Raw genomic sequence first — 24,486 nt, 5'->3', positions numbered from 1 at the left:
TCTTTTTCACACTGCAATCAATAACGTCTCTTTTAAACTAAAGGCTTTGGGCCAGGTGCGGTGGCTCATGCCTGTAATCCCAGCACTTTGGGAGGCCGAGGTGGATGAATCACCTGAGGTCAGGAGTTCAAGACCAGCCTAACCAACATAGTGAAACCCTGTCTCTACTAAAAATACAAAAAATTAGCCAGGCAGGATGGCGCACGCCTGTAGTCTCAACTACTTGGGAGGCTGAAACAGGAGAATCACTTGAACTCAGAAAGGCGGAGGTTGCAATGAGCCCAGATGGTGCCACTGCACTCCAGCCTGGGTGACAGAGCGAGACTCTATTAAAAAAAAACAAACAAAAATCCCCCAAAACCCCAAAAAGCTTTGTGTATGAGCAGTGTGGATGTGGCTATTGGTTACCCATTGCTTTTTCACTTATACACAGATGTTGACTGATCTTTTTTTTTTAATCCATAAAGAATAGTTATATGCAGTGTCATTGGAGCTGACTTTTCTAGTCAATAGAAGAGCATTGGCTTCTCATGAGATTTCAGAAATTACCATGGCTGGTGAGCATGAATATGAGCATTGCAATGCTTTCCACAGCCTTATTTAAAATAAAAAAAAATCCCTCCCTTAGGGAACTGCCTCTCTTTAAAAAATTAAATGGATCAAATGGCCATGGATTCACATTTCAAAGTCTCAATTTACAGGAGACTCAAAGAACTGACCCTTTCATCCATATTTTGAAGATGACAGTGAAGGATATGGATAATTTGCTTTGGAGAATTTTTTCCTCCATGTTCTATGTTCGTATGTCCTCACCACAAATTGTACTTCTGGCCTTAGTTATTATGGGAGCCTGTGGGGGATTTAAACCTGTACTTTTACCACTGGCAACATTTAAAATATTGTCATTAGCAAAACACATAACTTTTGCAAAAATGAAATGCAAATATCCATCTCTCTTATTCCATAATGATGGACGAGAGGTGGTCCTAACCTTTGGTATTGTGAAATAAATGGTAACACAAATCATTAGACCACATTTCTTTTTACTTTTTGGTACATTCCTGCTATACAGCTTTCACCCTCCCTTCAGTTGAAGGGTATTTTAATATCTGGCATGTCATGTTAGAGTAAATATAATCATGGAGTGAATATAATCTAGCTATAATTGTTTAGAGCAGGGATTGACGAAGTACAGGTAAGGTGACACTGTTGACACTTTGACTTGGGGAAAAAAATGGGGGTATTTCTGAACTGTAATAATACCATAGAGTCAGAGTGCTATTATGAAAGTATAAAATTGAGACAGGGGTGCTCATAATGAAGTCCAAAACAGTGTTTTTAAAATTAGCCATATAATTTATGGAAAAAATGTATCCGAAATTTCCAGTTTATTTTGCCAAGTAAGCCTGGGGCCAGGGTTGTCCATCCAAAATCCCATTAACTCATTAACTAGTGACTTGGGGTTCTCATCCATGATGTTTGCAATCATGTCCCTTGACTGATGTCTTTTTTTTTTTTTTTTTTTTTTTGAGACAGGGTCTCTTTCTGTCACTCAGGCTGGCGTGCAGGGGTACGATCTCAGCTCACTGTAGCCTCTGCCTCCCAGGTTCAAGTGATTCTCCCATCACAGCCTCCTGAGTAGCTGGGACTACAGGGACACATCACCACACCCAGCTAATTTTTGTATTTTTTGGTAGAGACGGGGTTTCACCATGTTGTCCAGGCTGGTCTTGAACTTCTGACCTCAAGTGATCTGCCCACCTTGGCCTCCCAAGATTGATGTCTCTTGAGCATCTCTGTGGTTCCAAGGTCTCCTTTAGTGATGGGAGACCACAATCATAGCAATTTCATTCCGTAGCATTTGCTAAGGACTTTTTATGTGCAAAGAAATCTGCTGGGTCCAGCAGGGGCTACAGAGAGATATGAGTGAGGGCTCTTTCCTATCAGGAATTGAGAATAGTCCAATCTAGGTGACTGCTAACCTGGGAGTCCTATAACTTTTGGAAAGTATTTGGTTGTTGAAAATAACTCTAGTCTGCTTTTAGCCCCTCAATTCATATATTAAATGAGTTACGCCATTTTTGTATCAGGATCATAAAAATAAATACTAGTCTTTACAAACACGCTTTAAATGAATGAAAGAAGCCCCAAAGGGAAGTATACCTTTGTATTTTCTTAAACAGAGTATACACAGTTACGTGGTAACAACGTTTTGATCAACGATGGACTGCACATACAATGGTGGTCCCACAAGGTTATAATGGAGCTGAACAATTCCTATGACCTAGTGATGTCATAGCCATCGTAACATTATAGCCCAATGTGTTACCTTGTCTATGTTGAAATACACAAATTCTTCCCATTGTGTTGCACTTGCCTACAGTACTCAGTATAGTCACATGCTGAACAGGTTTGTAGCCCAGGAGCGATAAGTCACACCTTATAGCCTAGGTGTGTAGGAGGCTTTACTATCTTGGTTTGTGTAAATGTACTCTATGATGTTCACACAATGACGAAATTGCCTAAGGATGAATTTCTCAGACTGTATTGCTGGGTATCCCTGTCGTTAAGATTACCACACTTGAGAGCTAGAAGGAGCCTTAGAGACCAACTAAAACCTAATCTAAGTCACAGTTTTTAAAGTTTGGGTGCTAGCAAAGGGCCTGTGACCCTGTCTCCTCCTTCCACCCCTCCTGTGAGATAACTGGGCACAGCATTCAGTTTCTTCGTGTCAGTTTTCACCAGCTGGAAAAGAGAGAGAAAAGGCACAGTGCAGGGTTGCCAGGTTCGGTAATTCTAGTTCCTGGAATCAAGGACAGGAAGCCTTTTAGTTACTTGCACACCCTAACTTTTCTAGCTTCGATTGAATCAATCATTTAACTGTCAGCTAATTACAGCTTTGGGAAGTTTACATCATGCATCTTTTTATGGCACCCCTTAATGGGAGGCTTTGGAGATTAAAACTCTTGACAATTTCCACGATGTAAAAAAGGAAAGTTGACCTACAGAAAGATGGGACAGTGATGAACATTTGAGAAGCTTGAAGCAGCAATGGGATCTACACAGTAGCCTACTTAAAGTAGTGCTGATGTGAACGCTTAGCCTAAGTTCCTGAAAAATGACAGCAGTGTGACCTGTGTCAGTAGCAATGGCACTTTATTGAGCAGATGATTGCTTTGCACTTACTACCAAGCACTCGCTTGTTCCAGGACAGCCCCATGAAGCAGGTCCTATTATCATTCCACTTTACAGATGAAGAAACTGAGGCACAGAGAAACGTCTCCAAGGGCTGACACCTGGTAAGCAGTTGAGTCAGAAATGAAAAAAAAAAAAAAAAGCCAGGCTGGCTCCGCAGACCATCCTGTCGCCCCCTACTCAGCTGACCTCCCTACGTCTGTGCTATCCTCTGACCTGCCGGCTGGGCACGCCAATGTCGCTCGTTTGCGTGCCTCGAAGTCCCGCTTTGGCTCCCGAGCTTCCAGCGCCCGCCTCCCGCCGAGGGGCTCCCGGCACCTGCAGTCCTGGGCGCGCGTCCCCGAGGCGGGCGGGAGCGCGCACGGCGGGAGCGCGGGAGCGGCGCGCACGTGCCGCCGGGAAGGGGCCGCGCCAAGATGGCGGCGGCCGCGGCCGCTGTGGTGACGGTTGGCGGCGGCCGGTGAGGCGGGCGGGGCCGGCGACGCGGAGGCGGGGTCCCGGGCGAGCCGCCCTGGGAGGCGGGGGCCGTTTCCATAGCGGCGGCAGGAGGTGTCGCGCCGGGGAACTTCCTGGTTCCCGGGCTCGGCTTCGCCGGGATCCTCTTGGAAGGGAAACAATGGGGCGGAGGGCACTGCGGTAGCCGCCGCCGCGCTGGACCTGCTCGGCCGCCCGGGACCTCCCGCTCTGCCCGCTGCCTACAGCCTCGCAGTCGGGACCGTACTGAGGTAACTTCCATTCCTCAGCTCCCGCCGCGAGGGGCTGGCGGCGGCGGCGGGCTCCGCGGGCGTCCTCCCGGGGCCGGGACTCGGAGTTGGCCCCGGAGAGCCGGACGCCGCCATTCCCGGCCCCGGGAGGAGGGGACGCGGCTGCGGTTCGCGGCTCGGCCCTGGGGGGCGGCTCGGGCACAGTGCGGGGGCTGCCCGTGTGTCCTTGCGCCCGGAGCGTGGGGTCCGCGGGGCGATGGGCGGGCTGGGGGCGCCGCGCGGGGTGTGGGGCGGCCCGGGGGTGGAACCCGGCGACGGCCTCCCAGAGCGAGCCGCGGTCCCGGCCAGGCGCGTCTCCCTCGCAAGTTTCGGTCGCGTCTCCCGAGCCCCAGTGGGCAGGACCCGAGCAAACTTCGTGCCTTTAAATGACTGCCTTGATGCCGCGGAACTTTGTTTGGACCAGGCGAGGGGAGGATGGGGCGAATGAGGGATTTGTAAGTCTTGAAAATCCGTGCGCCTTTGCAAAGTTTGCAAAATAGTTTGGCGCTCACAACCCTAGGCTGGTGCGGCATTTGTAATGAGTGAGAACGGTTCTTCGCAGGTGTTTTACTGCCAGAAAATGCGGGAAGCGTATGAATCCATGGGTGCACGTTTCTGTAATTTGAAAATGTTGTTTTTCCCCACCCCCCACCCTTATCCCTTTATTTCCCGACATTTAATCCGCAGATAGATGCTTTTTAGACAGTAGACTTCAGCTTGCTTCCTTTGGACTGGGAAGGCTTGTTGAACTGGGGCCATACCCAGTCATTGGAAATAATGCGAGACGAATGGAAAAAAAAAGTGAGGACGCCGTCTTAAGTATGTTGCTTGTTGGAAGAAAATGGTTTCAATCCTATATTAATCCTTTTATAAAAATAATTACATCTTTGGGATATTTAATATTTCATAGCTTAGGAAAGTTACACAGAACTTTAGAGATCACCCCGGCCAACTCCCTCCCATATTGAGTCTCTGGGAAGTTCCTTCAGGGGGAAGTCAGTGTTCTTTTTTCTTTCCTGAAGTCATCTTAATAGGAATAAATTAGCCAACAGCAAGTGAACAGTGGTTTATTTGCTTTTATTTCTGGTTCAGTCAGACCCTAAAATTAACAAAAATATTTCCTGGCTTGCCATTCTTTTATAACAACATTTGTAAACATAGTGTAGTTCATTACTTAAAATGGATGTTGATGCCATGTTGTATTCTACATAGGCAATTAAAATATGTCCAAATAGAAAAAAAAAAACACTAGTAAAAGTATAAGTTAACTTTTAAAGGAAGAAATCCTAATTGCAAGTACAAGTATCCTTAGTTAACAGAAATTCCTTTGCTGATTATATATATATATAAATAATTAATGAGTTGTTGCAAAGGCACTCAAAGAAACATCGTTTGCCAAATATTAAGAATTTGAGTCCTGAGCCTCAGTTTTGGTGCCTACTTAGTTTTTAGCTATGCAACCAGACTTTCTGTTGTACTTGTTTCTGGTAAGACTAGTCCATTACCGGTTTTAATAGTGTTTTGACATGCAAATAGCTCGTACTGGGGACTGACTTTGGTTAAACAAGCCAGTAAGTAGAAGTCTCAGATTTGGCACTGTCTGTTAGTTTTGTTTAATCATCTTCTAGCATTATAGGGAACCAAGAGAACTACCCACCCCAGCAGATCCAACCTGAGTCTCCAATGCCAAGCAAGGGTTGCCTTGGTCCATCTTTGCCACGGTGTGCACATCTGTTTCAAGTTCTTGTTACATTTTGTAGCTAGCTAAGATGGGTGAAAAAGAGGCCAATGAGTTCAAGCTAGTAGCAAATTGAAAACAAATAAAATTACTCTGATTGGAAAGTGTGAGGAATGTTAATGTAGTAGAATAGGATAGCTTTGGGAATTGCTACTTCAGGTAGAGAGAAGGAGACAAATGATTACAATTCTGGTTTATATTCACAGTTTCACTGTAACGATTTTTTTTTTTTTTTTTTAACCATTCTTACTTTGTAACTAGTGCAATGCAGACCTCTAATTACCAGAAAGTTATGGTTTGTTCCTTCAGTGTGATTTTCGGAAAGCATAGACTGGCGGGTTGCAGTGGCTCATGCCTGTAATCTCAGCACTTTGGGAGGCCGAGGCGGGTGGATCATTTGAGGTCAGGAGTTCAAGACCAACCTGGCCAACATGCTGAAACCCCCGTTTCTACTAAAAATACAAAAATTAGCTGGGCGGTAGTGGTGCATGACTGTATTTCCAGCTACCTGGGGACTGAGACAGGAGAATCCTTTGAGCCTGGGAGGCAGATGTTGCAGTGATTGGAGATCGCTTCACTGCACTCCAGCTTGGGTGACAGAGTGAGACTCTGTCTCAAAAAAAAGAAAAAAAAAAAAAAAAAGCATTGTTCATTGTCAGATATGATTCATTATATTGAGAGACTCATTTTTCCTCTAAAAGATGACACCTGTATTTACAGTGGAAGTCACTATAAGAATAATAATTGGAAAGAAATCCAACTTGTAGCCCACGTCCATATAGCACATGAGATTTAAGCACGGAAATTGGAGCCACAGAGACTTGGATTCTCAGCTGGTCTATGCCAGTTTCAGGTTGTATCACCTCATGCAAATGACTGAATTTTTAAAAGCTCGTTTCTTTGTAAAATTGGGAAGGATCGTAAATTCAAACGTGTTTATTCAACCATTATTTTTTGAGTGCCTTCTGTGTACCCCAGGACTTTGTGTTAGGTACTTCGTTTTCAACACGTGGGATGAGTCCTTTGGTGTGAAGTACAGGGAGCTATAAAACCCATATCTAGGGAACCTGACTTGGTTTTGAGGGAGTCAGGGCAAGTTCCCTGAGGAAGTGACTTGTAAGACCTGAAGATGAGGAGGAGATAGCTGGCTGAAAAAAAGAGGTGGGTGTGTGGGAGGCTTTGAGGGTGAGAGAAGAACTTGCTCACAGTCTCTGAAGAGATTGGGAAGGTTAAATAAGATGCTTCTGTATGAGTTCCCTCCATAGCCCATGAGCAGTCACTGTTGGTTATGTAGAGAAGGCTCTTGGCACTGTTCTTGGATCATCTGAATGAAGCAGCTCAGCTTTGTTCCATAGCCATTAGAGAAGGGGAGTCCTACTTGTCTGTGTCCATACCAGACCTGCAAGTGACTCTTGACACACTTTGATGTCCACTTTGTAACTCTGCATTGGATTACTTGTTAGTTTCGATAGCTGTAAGACTGGGATTAAATGTTAAATGAAATATTCTTTGATTTACTTACAGATATGCTTTGTAATATCAGGATAGTCTTGGTTTCCTTTTGATTCCATTTTCTCTTTGAAGAGCTTGGACCACCTCTCACAAAACTGTGTAGCAATCTACCCTAAAATACAAATCTTCAGTAAGTGGCAGGTAGTTTTCATTTGCCTACAGAAAGATCAAGAGTTACTCTGGAGTTTCATATGCTGGTTTTAAGTGTTCTTAGCTCTAAAGAGATTATTTAGTTATTCTGTGATAGAGGTACACATTGCACCTGGGTCTTGCTGACATGAGTGTAGAAAAACTTACAGTTTTATCCTGGAATTTTCCTTTCATTGAGTCAGCCAGTGAATTAAAAATTTAAAGTAACATTTTAGATGAACTAAATGAAAATATTATTTTTGATCTTCTTAATGTATTAGTTTTGCTGTTAGTAATGTTATGTAGATCAGTGATGGCAAATTATTATTATTATTATTATTATTATTTTTTTTTTTTTTCCTTTTCCTGAGACAGGTCTCGCCCTGTCACCCAGGTTGGCCTGCAGTAGAGCAGTGTCAGCTCACTGCAGCCTTCGCTTTCCAGGCTCAAGCAATTCTCCCACCTCAGCCTCCCAAGTAACTGGGACTACAGGCATGTGCCACCATGCCCAGCTAATTTCTGTATTTTTTTGGTAGAGATGAGGTTTCTCCATGTTGCCCAGGCTGGTCTTGAATTCCTAGGCTCAAGCGGTCCTCCTGCCTCAGCCTCCCAAAATGCTGGGATTGCAGTTGTGAGCTGCTTTGCCTGGCTAATATTTTATTACAGAATTAATGCAATATTTGTAAGTCAGTTGGCTCTAGGTTTTTTGTTCTTGTTTCTTTTTGTTTGGTTTTTGGACATTTAATGTCCGTCCACTGGCATATCTGTGGTAAGATAAGGTAAGGTGAAATAAGATTTTGAAGTCAGTCACAATGGAAAAAAAATTGAATAGATGTACAGGCTAAAATTTATAAAAGTTAGGTATCTATGTATGAGCTAGATGTTTTTTGTGTATTTCCCTGTTGCCCATATTAAAAATTAATGAATTGGCCTATAATAACCCTTTATTGACAAGAGTACTTAAAAATTAATTTTGGCCAGGTTTGATAGCTCACTCCTATAATCCCAGCACTTTGGAGGCCCAGGTGGGTAGATCACATGAGGCCAGGAGTTTGAGGCCAGCCTGGCCAACTTGGTGAAACCCCATATCTACCAGAAATACAAAAATTAGCGGGGCATGGTGGTATACGCCTGTGGTCCCAGCTACTTGGGAGGCTGAGACACAAGAATCACTTGAACTCGGGAAGCGGAGGTTGCACTGAGCTAAGATCGCACCACTGCACTCCAGCCTGGCAACGGAGCAAACTCCGTGTCAAAAAAAAAAAAAAAAAATTAATTTCAAAATCTATTTGTCTTCACCTCTTGTTCATTTTTAATTTTTTAGCTTTATTTTGAATTGATTTCTTAAAAATAAGTTTTCTGTTTTTTCATTTTTTAGCTTGGGATTACAAATTCTTGTACTATTCCTTTAGTGTTTACTTAAATTTCAGTATATATTTTTGATTTATCGAAGTGTAATGTTGAGACTTTCACCCTTTTTCTAGATAATGCAATAAATAATGCCAGACCTTTAAAAACATTTACATTCAATTTCCTTTCTTATTTCATTATTGCCTTGTTTTAAGATGCATGCGTATTTTAAACCCCACAGATGTATTTCTGTTGTTTTATGCTGTTATTATTTAATTAGACTTACTGCATTTCATTTTCCTCATTTTTTCTTACATTACCTGACCTTCCATCTGGAATAATTATCTTTCTGCCTAAATATACCATTTAGTATTTCTTCAGAGTGGATCTAGTATTGACAAGTTTTCTAACTTGTTTGTTTGAGAGTATCTTTATTTCACCTACATTCTTGAAAGATATATTTTGCTGGATATAGAATTCTAGATAAGTTTTGTGGAGAGATTCTTTAATATTTTGGCTTGTTTCTATTCAGAAGTCAGCTGCAGTTTATTCCTTCTTTGTTGGTCATTTGTTTCTCAGGCTGTTTTTATGGTTTTCATTTTGTCTTTGGCTTTTAGATGATTGTCTTTCTCTTTCTGTTTCTATTTTCCTCCTCCTCTCCCTCTTGCACCATTTCTTGTTTGGGGTATATAGGGCATTTTCATACTGTGACTTGATGTCTTTCATCAGTTTTGGCAAGTTCTCAGCCACTCTCTCTTCAGATACTGCTTTTCCCTATTCTCTTGCTTAATCTTTCTGGGAGCTCAGTTACACAACGTTAGATTTTCTCCCTGAATCCTCTGTGTATTTTGCCTCTCTGGTGTTTTTTTCATCTTTTTGTATCTTTTTTGTCCTGAATATTTTCTTCAGGCTACCTTCCAGAACTAAGTTAGTCTTCATTTCTAATCTGTTCTTCCATGGGTTTTAATCTGTATTCCCTGGGTTTTAAATTTTCGTTATTAGATTTTTCATTTTTATTTAGACTTTCAATTTAGTTATTTTTCAGATATGCTTTGCCACCTTTCTAGTTTCTAGTTCCCTATCAGAAGTTTTAGATTTTGCATATATTTCTTTGGATGCAGTAAGCATAGTGACTATACCCCAGAGTGCTATAACATTTTTATGGTCTCTTTTATTTCTCAAGGAGTTTCATCTCCTTGTATGCCTGCATATCTTTGATTGTGTGCTGGTCATTGTGTTTGAAAAAGTGTTTATAGCAGTCATTATAGGTTAGGCAAGGATTTTTTTCATTGCTTTTGCCAGACACTTGGGATCACTTTTATTTAAATAAAAAGTCGAGAGTCTATGCAAGAATTGGTTTAGTTGTAATCCCAGCACTTTGGGAGGCTGAGACAGGCAGATCACGAGGTCAGGAGATCGAGACCATCCTGGCTAACACAGTGAAACCCCGTCTCTACTAAAAAATACAAAAAAATAGCCGGGCGTGGTGGCGGGCACCTGTAGTCCCAGCTACTCGGGAGGCTGAGGCAGGAGAATGGCACAAACCCGGGAGGCGGAGCTTGCAGTGAGCTGAGATCTGGCCACTGCACTCCAGCCTGGCGGACAGCGCGAGACTCTGTCTCAAAAAAAAAAAAAAAAAAGAATTGGTTTTCTTTCTCATGGGATTCAGTTTTTTGCTTATTCTGAAGCAGAGATGGCTCCCTTGGTGGATCTTGTACTCTGACATTTTGTCTTCCTAGCCTTCAAGGCTGCCAAAGTGCGGTTTAGACTCTTAGGCACCTCTTTGATTAGGCAAACATTTACCTAAAGAAGCCCGAAGGTGCCTTGCTTTCTATTTCAGATTTCTGTCTTTTCTTTGGATGGTGGCTGGTAATTTCTCACTGTCTTGTTATCTTCCTCCTTTTATTAAATAAGGAATACAAATATAATGTACACTAATTTTAAATGTATACTCTGAAGAATTTTTATAAATGTAATTGACTGTGTAATCACTCACATAATATGCAATAGTCCTCCTTATCTGCAGTTTCACTTTCCTTGGTTTCAGTTACTGCAGTATAGTATGAGAAGATATTTTGAGAGACAGAGAGACTACCTTTTATTACAGCATATTATTATTTATTTTATTTATTTATTTTTTTTGAGATGGAGTTTCACTCTTGTTGCCCAGGCTGGAGTGCAATGGCACAATCTCGGCTCACCACAAGCTCCGCCTCCCAGGTTCAAGCAATTCTCCTGCCTCAGCCGCCCTAGTAGCTGGGATTATAGGCATGTGCCACCACGCCCAGGTAATTTTGTATTTTTTTAGTAGAGACGGGGTTTCTCCATGTTGGTCAGGCTGGTCTCAAACTCCCGACCTCAGGTGATCCACCTGCCTCGGCCTCCCAAAGGGCTGGGATTACAGGCGTGAGCCACCGCACCTGGCTACAACATATTATTATAATTGTTTTATTTTATAAGTTATTATTTATCTCTTAGGTAGAAGGGTCTGATTATGAAGCAGTACATGAATTTTTAAAGCAGAATTTTAGAATATGTTTTCAAAGTAGTGCTGAGATTCTGTTGCTCTAATTGCTGAAGATAAATTTCTGGAATTTTTTTAGACATGGTTTTTTGGAGATACTGAGTTATATGCCTTATCAATTTATATCATGTTTTGATCCAGTGTTTTATTATCAGTTTGAATTCTGAGCTCATTCACCAGACTTGCTTGGGAAACATTTTGTCTGACTACTACAAAAAAGTTTTTTCCTCCAAGAGTTGATGATTTGCCCTCAGTGAGGCTTGCCAAAAGAAGGCCATCCAGATTCTCCCCTGAAACTGAGGGTTACCTCTGACTACTTCACTGTCAGTAGTCACTTTGACATTCTTTTAAGTGATAGTTGGATCTGCTCCATTAAAAAATACATATAACCAACATTTTATACCAGCTTGTTTTAGCTGGTTTACTGTAATGATTTAGGTTGATCTTACTTATACCGCTAAGGAAATTAGAATCTGAGTTACCCATTGAATTAAAATTAGTTTTAAGATAATAAATCATACAGTGCTAGAAAGAGAACTTAAAAATTGTGTTTCAGTTTTCTTATTTTATGAGACCAAAAATGGATCAGTACGAACATGTGTGAACCAATTAAGATATTTAGTTTACCAGCACACTCTTTATGCATAATTCCACAGCAACTCTGAGTGGTAGGTAGGCTGAAAATTTTAACTCATTTTACACACAAAGAAACTGAGGGTCAGGGAAGTGAAGTGACTTGGTCTGAATTCCTAGAGCTGGTTAATGGCAGAGTTGTAACACATTTACATTGAGGACTTCCTACGTGTTGAGTGATTTCCTTGCAAGGCTTATAGTCCACCATTGTATTGCTGAATTCCAGTTTTATTGACATCCTACAGGAATTTTCCTCTCTTCACCTGTGTGTATTTACACCTCTTGGTCCATGAGTTTTCCCATTTTCACTCAGCACAGGGCCTTTGAATGAGCTATAGCCTTGGCCGTCACTCTGGTTGCGCTTAGAACTTTTATTCTGAATATGTTCTGTTAGCTGCAGATGGCTGGAACCAAGCTTGTCTTGATTGTTTTATCCCAAGGCCCTTGAGCAGTTTTTGCATGTTGCGGAGCTGAATTAATATCTATTAAATGAATAGATGAATATATTCTTGTATTTAGAATCCAATTATATACAGATTTTTGAGGATAGGGCCTGGAATTATTTACTCTTTATAATTCTTCATGGTGTCTGCTATAGTGCTTATTGTTATGGTTGGCAGTCTGGAATTTTTAACTGACTTTTAAAATGATGTCGGACTCCTGAAAACCAGATATATTGTATCCTTCATTTTAACTTTTATCTGTAGAGCACAGGCATTATGCGCAGTTCTGATATGATGTGTCAAGTACATTAGGCACATATACCATGTAAACAAATTATAGGTCATTTTCGAAAGGCCCTGACTCGGATAGAAGTAGGGAAGACTTTGAATGGACATTTGTTTTCCTAAATACCTGGAAGTTGTCATGTTGACCAGTATAAACCTAATAGAATTTGATAAGTCTGTCTGGAAACCTACCTGTGGAAGGGGAAATTTGACCTCATTCTTATCTCATGACTCATTAACATACAAGTGTAAAGAAACTGATGAAACCAAATGATTGCTCATTTTGCTCTTAGGCCCATCTCATTCTTTGATCTTATTAGCAGGAAGTACTTTGTTGATTTAGTGAGTAGGATAAACAAACCTCCTTTCTCTCCAGCAATGACAGAAGATTTGCTTTACTTCTGTGCAGAGAAAATACTTAAAGCTGTAGAAATGTGAGGTTGTGTTTAACGGGGTTGCAGCAAGAGCATTCTTCAGGGAAAGCATAAAAACTGTGAAAGTACAGTGTTGAGACTTTCTCTCTTAGTGAATAATGACTTTAATATTAACTGAAGTCCTTTCTAATGAGAAGATATGATAGGTTGAGTATCCCTTATGCTTGGCACCAGAAGCAATGTGTAATGGGACACACATTACATATGTGTATATCTCTTAACAACATATTGTTAATTTTACATATTTTGGACAGTTATATAAGTGGTATCTTTACGTGTGTATATATATGTGTGTACAGTATATATAAGTATATGTCAATACTTGTGATATTTGTTGATGTGCATACCCATGGTTCATTCATTTCACCGCTTCATAATACTTGATTGTATAAACATGGTATCATTACCTACCCTTTTGTTGATGGAAATTTCATTTTTCTTGCTATTATGAATAGCATTGCTATAAACATTTTCCAGTATATATCTTAGCACACATGAAAGACTTTCTGTAGCCACATATCTCTCCTTTGGTTAGTGTTTGCCTGATAAGCCTTTTTTTTTTTTGAGATGGAATCTTGCTCTGTCGCCCAGGCTGGAGTGCAGTGGCATGATCTTGGCTCACTGCAGCCTCCACCTCCCAGGCTCAAGCGATTCTCTTGCCTCAGCCCCGCTAGTAGTTGTCATTATAGGTGCCTGCCACCACACCCAGCTAATTTTTATATTTTTAGTAGAGACAGGGTTTCACCATGTTGGCCAGGCTGGTCTTGAACTCCTGACCTCGTGATCCACCTGCCTCGGCCTCCGAAAGTGCTGGGATTACAGGTGTGAGCCACTGCGCCCTGCCTGATAAACATTTTTAATGCTTATTTCCCGCCTTTATGTGTTCTGCTGATTTAGGTGTATTTCTTATGAAATATGGCTAGACTTTTAAAATACAGTCTTTTTAACTTGAAAATTTTTAAATTTGGATTTAAAATTACTATCTTTACTGTCTGTATTAGTCATCTTTGGCTGTAATAATGCTGTGTAACGACTGCAAACTTTCAGTGCACAACAGATGTTTCTTTCTAGCTCATGGGTCTGCGCTCTCTGTTGAGTTTGGCTGGGTTTGACTGTAAGCTGCAGGTTGGCTTCAGTTACATGTCAAGTGTTTATTCATCGTGGACCACCGCTACCTGGGGCATATATTTCTTGTGCTGCACGTAGGCGCGCAAGGGAAGGCAGGTTGCCTCAGTGCTCCTCCAGCCTCCAGTTGGAACCATTCCAGCAAGTCATAGGCCGCGCTCTTAGAGTACCTGGAAAATGAGGTGAAAGGCCAGTTTTTGCAGAAATATCCTAGTATAATTTGATGTGAAATTGTGGGTTTAAGACATTACTTTTTCCCTGTTGGATGGTGTGAAAAACAGAAAGTAAGATTTTTCTTCTTTCACCTCTGTATGTTTAGTGCAAAGGTAGCATTTAGGGGAGGAGAAAGGGAGTCTGAACATCTTATCCTGTGTGCTGCTCAACTACCTTGTTGCATATAGAATTGGTAGACTCCTTACTTTGAAAGTAGGTCGGAGGGGCGGGGTGTGGTGGCTCATACCTGTAATCCCAGCACTTTGGGAGGCTGAGGCAGGCGGATCACGAGGTCAGGAGATTGAGACCATTCTGGCTAACATGGTGAAACGCTGTCTCTACGAAAAATACAGAAAATTAGCCGGGCTTGGTGGCAGGTGCCTGTAGTCCCAGCTACTTGGGAGGCAGAGGCAGGGGAATGGCGTGAACCCAGGAGGTGGAGCTTGCAGTGAGCGGAGATGGTGCCACTGTACTCCAGCCTGGGTGACAGAGCGAGACTCCATCTCAAAAAAAAAAAAAAAAAAAAAAAAGTAAATAAATAAATAAAAAAGAAGGTCAGAGGATCTACATTTTAAAGCTATGATTAGTGTAAATAAAGAATCCTGAACATGTGACTTCAGTTATGTCATTTATAAATGTTTCTAAGAACTACTCCATGACATTAATTCCAAAACATTCATTTAACTGTATAGTTTTGTAAACTATAAAATTTGCGTACATTTATTACCTCAGATGGTAAGATTATAAGTCTAGTGTTTGTAGGTTTTATTATACTGGTGTTTTTGAGGTTGCTATTTTTGGTGCTGAGAAAACTCTTGATGTCTTAAGAGCTGAAATCCTTGAATAAGTATTTCTTTGGCTCCTTTTGGTTATAGGCAGGAGGGAGGGTGCTACATAGCACAAGGTGCTTTAATGTTACCATTTAGGAGTTTTAAATTTAAGATTAAAAATTTTTATTTAAACATAAGGAGAAAAGTCCCTGGTCAAAGAGACTAGACTCTACAAGTATAAATTTAAGTGGACTCTAGGGTCATCTGTGAACATTTAATCCTGCTTTATTTGTTAACACGGGACTGTCTTTCCTTGTCAGCGGTCAGCATGCTCTGGGTCCACATGTCCTACCTCAGAGTTTCCTAGGCAGGAAAACAAATCTAAATAGAGTCAGTTAAGCATCATTAAGAAAGTATACTTCTTGTGAGAAACTTTCATCATGTATTCTAAAACTAGCATGTGGGTTATATGTTTTAGGTTTTCCATACAACTTCTCATTTCCTTTGGGATAATTGCATTTTCTGGAAATGGAAATCACTTAAGTGGACAGATAAAGAGGAAAGCATGTAGGATGGGGGTCAGGGTATTACATGGCAGCACTGTGATTCTATGTCATGCTAATTACAGTGTGTGGGCCATGCTGCGCACATAAGTGCTGATACAATCTCTTTTCATTCTGCAGATGAAATACTTCTCATGTAAATTACATGACACAAGTACGGTATATAGACGTGGCAAGCAGTATTTCTTCAAAAAGTATTTCCCTAACTTTGATTCTAAAGCAGAGGTCTCTAGTAGTAGTATACTGTTTTCTTAATTGATTTAGAAAATAACCATTACCTATTGTGATTGGAAGAAGTAGCTTGTTTATGAAGGAAGCTACATATGAGGTAGCACAGGTGTACATTTTGTATTGAGTCTGATCTTATCTGTGGAATTTTTGTTAGATTTAGGTAGGCATTTGTGCATCCATGGTTGTTTAAATATAGCATTAATATTTATGCCTATATTAATATTTTAGAAATACAGTAATTAAGAGAGGAAGATTTATAATGTAAATCTTAGCAAAGGGTTAAGTTTTTATTAATACTAACACAAGTTGATGTTTTATGTTTTACTCTTAAGTGGAAAGGAACAAGTACAAAATTTTGTATGTAGTATCAAGTATATTTTTAAAATACTTAGAAAAAAATGGCTTGAAAGGAAATGTGTCCCAAATGATTGTGTAGATGTAGGGGTAAGGGTAATGTAATATGAGAGAAGTTTACCTTATTGTTGTTCTTTTTTTTTTAAAACCATGAACCCATATTACTTTTATAATGAAGAAAATATTCATTACTAGAGAAAGTCTATAGCAATAACTTTGCTGATCCTTATTTGATGTCTTGCATTAATCATTTATGTGCAATCAAAATATACTCAGCAGGTATGATGTGGGCTGTATTTACCCTAGATGGAGTGCTTTCTACCTATGATTTAGTTGGGAATGGGGAAGAAATGTTTTTAGTGTTGAAGACAAAGGATACCTGTTAATAAGTTTCTCTGTGATGATTACTTAATACATATCGTTTACATTTGAAGTAACTTATTTCAGAAAAGGAAAACATGAATTCAACAGGATGTTCTAGAGGTTGATTAATGATCTTTTATATTTAATAGGTGATCACAAGAGTTCTTTTGGAAATAGTAGAACATTTTTGAAACAAAATGATTTTCTTTATTTTCTTTAAGAAAACTTTATTTTAAATATTGACCTATAGAAAATACTATTTCTTTCTCTTTGTTTCCTGACTAGGACATGTATTCCTCTGAGAAACCTTGGACAGCAGATTTTGGTTTACTATCTGATTGGGACAACATTCAGAGCCATTTCCAGTCATGAGTAAGTGCGTTGCTTCCTTTCCTTCCAGCCATCTCAGGAACATTTGCAGTATTGTGCTTAGAAAAAGAAAAACGGTTACTGAATAAATTGGAATTATGTCACTTATTCAGAGATTGAATAATCTGATTCCACTCAGCACTCTGCACTTGTCTGTATTAAGGCAAGGAGATATTTTCTGATGTTTGATTTAGTCACAAGTTTCATGTGACGAGGAAATCTGGTCATTAGCTCCTTGGCTGATTTAGTTCTGTTATCTCAAATTTTATATTGACTTGCCATTGGAAAATGGTTCTTCAGAAATATGAATAGGGAACATTGCAGTTGACCATAATTAGTAGAGGTTTTATAGTGAACATTGCAGCTGACCATAATTAGTAGAGGTTTTATTGTGTGAAATTTAATCATTGAGTAACATGGGTTACATTGTATTTAAGGGGAAAAAAACCCTCTAACAATCTATCAATGTCTCTGATAGAACAAAGAACCAAGGCTATCCTGGGCTTAACCACATTTGATAATTTTATCTTCTTAGTTGTAAGGGGATAGTATATATAATTTTTCTCTGTATTCCTATATACTTCTGCTTGTGAATAAGAGAACTGGATTTTACTTTTTTGTGTTAACTGTTTCCTTTTAGAGGGTGGGAAAAGAATTGAGATTTTACCCTAACTGGGATTATATGGAGGTTTGAAGTACAGATTTCCTGACTATGGAATCTTTGGGATGGAATGAGCATTTTCTTATTGGAAGACAATATTAAAGTTTAAATGTTTTCACATATTATTTGTATTGATTATATTTACCTTAATATGAAATAGGACAGCTTTTCTCATCAACAGTTCAAATAATTAGGCAGTTGATAAGTGAAAATGAAGCTGCTATTGTAAAATCTTGGAGTGCTTTCTACTGAGAATAATATCGTAAGGAATGGTGTTTGATTTTCGACTTTTCAGTGGTATACTTTTTGGTAGTGTACTTTGAAGAAACAAGGATAGTGGCTAGATGTGTTCAATATAGATTAAGAAAGTTTTTTTTTGTTGTTGTTTTTGAGAGGGAGTTGCGCTGTGTCGCCCAGGCTGGAGTGCAGTGGTGCCATCTCCGCTCACTGCAAGCTCTGCCTCCCAGATTCACACCATTCTCCTGCCTCAGCCTTGTGAGTAGCTGGGACTATAGGCGCCCGCCACCACGCCCAACTAATTTTTTTTTGTATTTTTAGTAGATACAGGGTTTCACCGTGTTAATCAGGATGGTCTCGATCTCCTGACCTGGTGATCCGCCCACCTCGGCCTCCCAAAGTGCTGGGATTACAGGTGTGAGCCACTGCGCCCGGCCAAGAAAGAGCTTTTGTTGTTTCAGCTTCAATGATGACATTTTGTGAGAATGTTTATCTAATGTAAAGTGCTAACTCTATTGAAAATGATAATTAGTTCACAAAAATTAAAATAAATGGCAAGCATTTTAACTTAAAAACGCTTACATTTTTGGAAAGTAAAATGAATTTCCTTCTACTCTGCAATTTTTGGGTTCTGTTAGGATCAGTGTTGCAGATGCAAGTTTTTTTGAAGACAAGTAGCCTGCACCTTTCATGTTTGAATCTTGGTGTTGGACGGTGTCTTGTACACTGCTTACCCTACAAAACAGAGATCACAGTCCTGCGAGGATGAAGGCAGAGGGGAGGAGTGGCTTGTCAAGCAGCTAATAGTATTTGAACCACATAATATTTTTCATCTTTAAATTACAATGTTTATATTTCATTTGCAAGATTTTTAACTGGTTCTTCTTTATATCCACTAATTCTTTTCCATTTCTACTTAAAACAATTGGTTCTGTCATTCTTTTATCTCTTTGTGGATCTTTTACATGCTTATTTTAAAGTCTTTTTCAGATCATTTGATAATTTAAAAATTTTATCTTCAGTGAATTTATGTTGTGATTGTTGATGTTTTCATCATGTTTTGTAATTTGCAGGCACATTCCGATGGAAGTATTTTTGCTCCTATGTCTCTCTCTCTTTTTGTGATTTTTGGTTTTTTCCTGCTGGTCTAGCAGATTCACAGTTGTCTCTGCCTGGCTTTGGAGTTCCCAGATCAGAATCAGGTCTGTGTTAGTGGGTCAGAGCACTGGTCTCATGGTGACGTTGGGGACATCACAGATTCAGTCACTCAGTCAGCTGGCATTAGGTCAGCAACTTCCTGTAAGCCGTAGCCTCAGCACAGTTAGCAGAAGCGTTTTCAATCTAGTTTCATAATTAAGGAAGAGTGCCACCCCAGCTTCTGGCTTTAGGCACAGAGCCTGACTCTTGACCCTGATTCCTAGGGAAAACTTTTCTTTACAGTTACCCCACAGGACAAAACTTCCTGCTGCTTTGTCCTACTCTGGGCCCAGAGTCCAGCTGACCTTGTGCCTTCAGTGTGCCTCACACTTTATGTTCCTGTTAGATTTCTGAACTGTGGAGATGTTTGGGGTATAGCTATGCCATTTTAGTGACTTGTGCTTCTCTTTCATCTGTTATTTCTGTGTGTTTGTGTGAAGAAGGGGAAGCTACAGAGAAAGAACAATGCCATTGGGGACTTAACACCTTACTTCACACTTCAGATTCTTTTTTAAAAAAATCAGCTTCTGAGTAGTCTGCTAGTTCCCAGAGCCACTGCCTGTCACCCACACAGCACTCCAGCTGGGAGGTGAGCCCTGTGTGCTGCTTCTCCATAGCAGTCTGCCTGCCTGGTTCTGGGACCCAGCAAGCTGTATTCAAATCATCTGCTTATTTGCTTGTATCTTTCTCTAATCTGTGTGCTCCTGGAGGGGCAAAGATGATTTCGTTCCTAGAGCCAAACACTGTTCCTGGCACTTAATAGGTGTTCAATAAATATTGCACTACCTTGGGTGTTTGTAAGTAATGTCGTTAGTATGCAGGAGCTATTCTGTGTTTTATTATTATTATTTTTAGGTGAAATTAGAGCTGTTGCCATGAGAAGAGTGTAAGTGTAGAGCTTCACCTGAGACAAAGCATTCCAGGCTGGTGGAGCAGTGTGAGAAAGGTGTGATGTTCTGACTCCTCATAGGTGTTACTAGCGAATTGAACATTCTGGTGTCTAGAGATAGGAAAGGGGGATTGTAAAGGTGGAGGAGACGAAATTGGGGTCCAGGTCATTTACGTTCTAGGAAGTTTGGACTTGATCCTGTAGGGCTTAAGGAGCTATTAAAGGATTTCAGTTAGAGGAGCAACTTAATGAGATTTCATTCTGGAAAAAATTACCCTGACAAACAGATATTTTGTTAGATGTCAGTTAAAAAGATTGGTTACACAGACAGTATTCACCCTTTCTTGCCTTGTTTTTAGTTTTCAGTTCTTTCCAAGTTCCCTTTGAATCAGACTGAGTTACATTTCTTTTTCTTGTCAATTTGATGATTTTCTTTAGCAAAAAAAATTGTTCTTGAGTAGACCACTGTACCAAAGGGTAGGGAGTATTAGAGCGATCTGTCTTGTGCTGCAGTTTCTAGGGGGTTGTAAGTCTTCCAAATGGTCGTGATCAAGTGTGTCAGAGTTCTTGTTTTTGAAAAAAAAAAATTATGGATGCATGGTACAGGCTAAAAAATAGCAATATATGTCATTGAAGTTTAGATGGAATTTCCAAACTTAGATTTGGGTGGGAATGATGGGTTAACTTTTTTCCCCCCAATATTTTTCTGGAGATTAAAATAAAGATTGGATATTTGTGTGTCTGGGTAGATTTATCTATGCAGTATTTCCCAACCCTTTCCATGTTATCAAGCGCTAGAACATGGTCATAGCTATACATCACGTGGGATAAACTGAAGAAGCTGTTTAGGGCTTAGAGGCACCTGGCTCTAACGTCTCAGCCCAGGCAGCCAGGCTTGGCTTGCTGCCATGGCACCCTCTTGGCACAGTAGTTGGAATACCCCATCTAGAATTTTCATGATGTTTTTCAGCTTTTATTCTGGTGGATATATAGCCTATCACGTTCTGAGGCTGAATATCTGTTTTGTGGAAAATGTACTATATGATGCTGTTATGATGTGTATTTCATTGTGGATTGTACTTAGTGACAATCCACAAAAAGCCTTTTGATTTTTAGTACATAAATTTTTGTTGTTTTTCTGTATTTGCGTATTTAGCATTTATCACACTTGCCTATTTTGTTTTTCTCAGATGGTACCAAATATTAAATTAAGTTGTTATACTCAGACTGTGACTATGATTTGAAAATGAGCTCTCAGATCCATAATATAAATGGTCACAAGAGAAGCTTGTACGCAAGGCACAATGTAGTGATTATTTTGGTAGAATATGTTAAAAAAAAAAAAAACAACTAAGTGAAAACACCAAAACACAAAAGTAATTAGAGTATTACTTAATTTCCTTTTCCAAAGCTTTAAGTAAAAACAAAAACCAAAAACAAAACAAAAACAACACTTAACTAGCTTATTTGCTCTGTTTTAAAATTTTAATGTTCTGTATTTTATTTCAGTTTCTTCAGGCAAGTTTTGCTCTGCAACTAATTACGTGATAGGTTTCCTAAGAGTTTTTCTTTTCTGGCTGGGTAATACAGGAGTGAATCTATGACATTGGAGTGTTTGATTCTGCCCTTTGTTCTAAATAATGAAATGAGTTTTTTGAGGTCATTTTTCAATATGAAATGTTTCTCTTTCACCTGAGGAAGAGTAATGGCAGTGAGTAATTTGTGGGGTAGTGTATTTGTGTTTTTCTAGTAGTGTAGGAGTAAAGATCTTCATTCACTGGAGCAGGGAACTAAGTGTTCATGCTGAAGTGAAGAACAATTTGTTTGAACATTTGTTAGAGCAGGTAATATTATAAATAATTGAATAGATTACTAAATCTCTTGGTGGTAGTAGAAGGATCCTTTTGAGTCTTACTAAGTAAAAAAATTGTGCTCCAAGTAGCAGAAAACTTCCCATAAGTACTGGCTAAAACTCTCTAGGACAGTAGCCTATCTAGGTAGATAAACTGTGGAATAGCTGCGTGCTTCCAAAGTTGGGTAGAAGTTAAAAGAAAATTTAAGTTGAATTGTATTTGAAATGCCAGCATGTCTGTTATTTAATGGAATCTTAAATCCCCTTACAAAGTTTAACAGGTATCCTTTTGTTATATTAAGACTCATTTATGTTTGATAAATTTAGATTTGGGAATATAAAGTTCTAAATATTAGTTATTCTTAAAATGAATATATAAACAGTGTTTCTTAATGGAGGAGAGGGATTTGGAAATGTATGGAGACTTTGTGGCTGACAGTTACTGGGGAACCTGATGGCATTTAGTGGGCCGGGGTCACTGTCAGATCTGTGACAGCCTTCAACTGTAGTCAGTTGGTGAAGAATGCCAGCAGAAATTGCTTCTCAGAAAATGTGTGTGATCAATTTCTTAGTTTAGTGTATTTCATTGTTGTTAATACTGACTATTTAAAGTGGAATATACTGTGCTTTTAGCTAATTTATCTTCTTTTGACCACTTGCTGTAGAAAAGTGAGTAATTCTGAGGCCGAGTGTGGTGGCTCATGGCTGTAATCCCAGCACTTTGGGAGGCTGAGGTGGGCGGATCACCTGAGGTCAGGAGTTCAAGACCAGCCTGGCCAACATGGTGAAACCCCGTCTCTACTAAAAATACTAAAAAATTAGCTGGGCATGGTGGCAGGTCCCTGTAATTTCAGCAACTCGGGAGGCTGAGGCAGGAGAATCGCTTGAACCAGGGAGGTGGAGGTTGCAGTGAGCTGAGATTGAGCCACTGCACTCCAGCCCAGGTGACAGAGTGAGACTGTCTCAAAAAAATAAAAAGAGTAATTCTTGGTTTGATACTATGGGAAATTAAATATGAATTTAATATAGGCTTTTCTTATTTATAGAGTATATTTGATATTTTAAGTTAAAACTTTTTGGGAGGTGGTTTACATTTTTTCTTATATATTTTCTTTTGATATTTTTTCAAACTTACAACAAGAAAAGTTGTAAAAATAGTACTCAAAATTTCCACATTCCTTTTAGTCAGATTTATCAAATATTTACATTTTGTCTATTTGATTTTCCCTCTCCCTTTCCCCCTCTCATACACACCTCTATCAAGAAATTAAAATGTTTAAACAAAACATTTTCTGTAAAAGCCTGTTTTCCTTTTATTAAGTGATTTAATTTTTTGCATAAATGTAAATTACTGTAGTAGTATAAGCTCAGTAAAGCTTCTAAATTATTTTTACTAGTTAAATCTTAAAATTTCAAATTATATACCTACTATTATATTTTTATTCTTCAAAAGCTATATCTATCTAGTTTTTATAGACCTGTTATTAAACATTTTCTTTTAGATCTACAACGTATTGCATAATATAGATAAATTTTATATGTAAATCAACTTTAATGAAATTTTTTTAGTACAACACAAACCAGTGTGCTCCAAATGACTTCTTTATAATAGTTTCAAGATACTCCATTCTTAAGAGAACTATTTAGAGTTCCATTCTGAAAGCAGTAAGTTTTCCAATGGCAGGCCTCTTTATGTTCCCAGAGTCCCAGAGACTTGAGTTGGAACCCTGGCTTTGCTGCTGGTGGCGATGTTATTATGTATGGCAAGTGGCTTGACTTCTTTAACCGCCTCCCCACACATCCTTTACTCATTTGTAAATGTAGATACCAGATAGATCATCTGGAAGCCTTCTTCTAACTCTTAAAATTTACTGTTAAGTCAGTGAGAAAATTTTCATTTCTTATTTTGCCTTATAGGCGTACATCTATTGGGTAAAACAAGAAATTCCTGTATTAGTTACAGAATATCCTAAATTACAAGAAACACACTTTTCAGGGTTTGGGGGCCTGCTATGTTGCTCTGAGTCGGATTTTCCGAAGTACCATCATTCGAAATGCAGGCGCGTGTTCTCTGCTTCCTTCTGCTTGTTCTCCTGGCAGCCAGAGTTCAGAGGGGAATTATGTTTCAAATTAATGCTCTTAAATATTCGTCTTGTTATCTCTTTCATTAATTTTAGAAAATAGAGTTTGATTTTTACAGTTTTCTTTTTGAATCTGTGTTATTAGAATTGATGTACTGGTTGGAAAAAAAATCTATATCTCTTTTACATTAACTTCTCCAAAACTGGATTTCTATATGAAAATATTATATGTATGATTTTTAATATTTTTTATTTGTGAAAAGACGTAGCGGAAAGCACAGCTTAGTGAGATTTGTTACATGGTCTGAATAAAATTCCACATAATTAACATCCAGTTTTTACAGTGGTATCTGGACAGCTATATATTATCATGTTTTGCATTAAACACAAATAGACGTCTTCTACTAAGGGAATTTGAGGCTATCAGTATATGTGATGGGTGCCATTGTACAGAAATCTCATTTCCTGGAGTGAGAAATTGATACTAGAAATTTTCAAGCCTCTGTCTCTCTTCCTCAAAATTGATCTAAAATAGTATTTTGGTGTGACTTTTTTGGAGATAGACAAGGTGACTGTGAAAGTAATTCTTTTCAGC

General features: G+C 39.3%; 2 protein-coding genes across 3 annotated transcripts in view; one reads left to right on the top strand and one right to left on the bottom strand.

Moving 5' to 3' along the window:
• Window positions 1–2,153: 2,153 nt before the first annotated feature.
• On the bottom strand, window positions 2,154–4,541 carry LOC107130757 (uncharacterized). Its single transcript, XM_065520008.2, has 2 exons — window positions 4,510–4,541; window positions 2,154–4,318 (listed from the first exon to the last, which is right to left on the bottom strand). Exons 1-2 carry the CDS (start codon window positions 4,539–4,541, stop codon window positions 3,400–3,402), a joined length of 951 nt encoding a protein of 316 aa, XP_065376080.1. The 3' UTR covers window positions 2,154–3,399.
• USP6NL (USP6 N-terminal like) overlaps window positions 3,593–24,486 on the top strand; it is a 154,706-nt gene continuing 133,812 nt past the window's right edge. For both annotated transcript variants that reach the window (XM_074001010.1, XM_005564616.5), the window contains exons 1-2: window positions 3,593–3,920; window positions 16,891–16,977. In XM_074001010.1, coding sequence (XP_073857111.1) covers window positions 16,974–16,977 — 4 coding nt within the window. In that variant the 5' untranslated portion in view covers window positions 3,593–3,920; window positions 16,891–16,973. The remainder of the gene's footprint in view (window positions 3,921–16,890; window positions 16,978–24,486) is intronic.

This window comes from Macaca fascicularis, chromosome 9, assembly GCF_037993035.2.
Source record: "Macaca fascicularis isolate 582-1 chromosome 9, T2T-MFA8v1.1".
In the NCBI taxonomy this organism is placed as follows: Eukaryota; Metazoa; Chordata; class Mammalia; order Primates; family Cercopithecidae; genus Macaca; species Macaca fascicularis.
This window is presented reverse-complemented; position numbering and strand designations above follow the sequence as displayed.

Bases quoted from the DNA above. Each gene is read 5' to 3' on its own strand.
- LOC107130757 (XM_065520008.2), bottom strand. From the start codon at position 4,541: ATGGATTCATACGCTTCCCGCATTTTCTGGCA. The intron at 4,319-4,509 runs GTAAAACACCTG...AGTCATTTAAAG, and splicing joins GCTTCCCGCATTTTCTGGCA to GCACGAAGTTTGCTCGGGTC.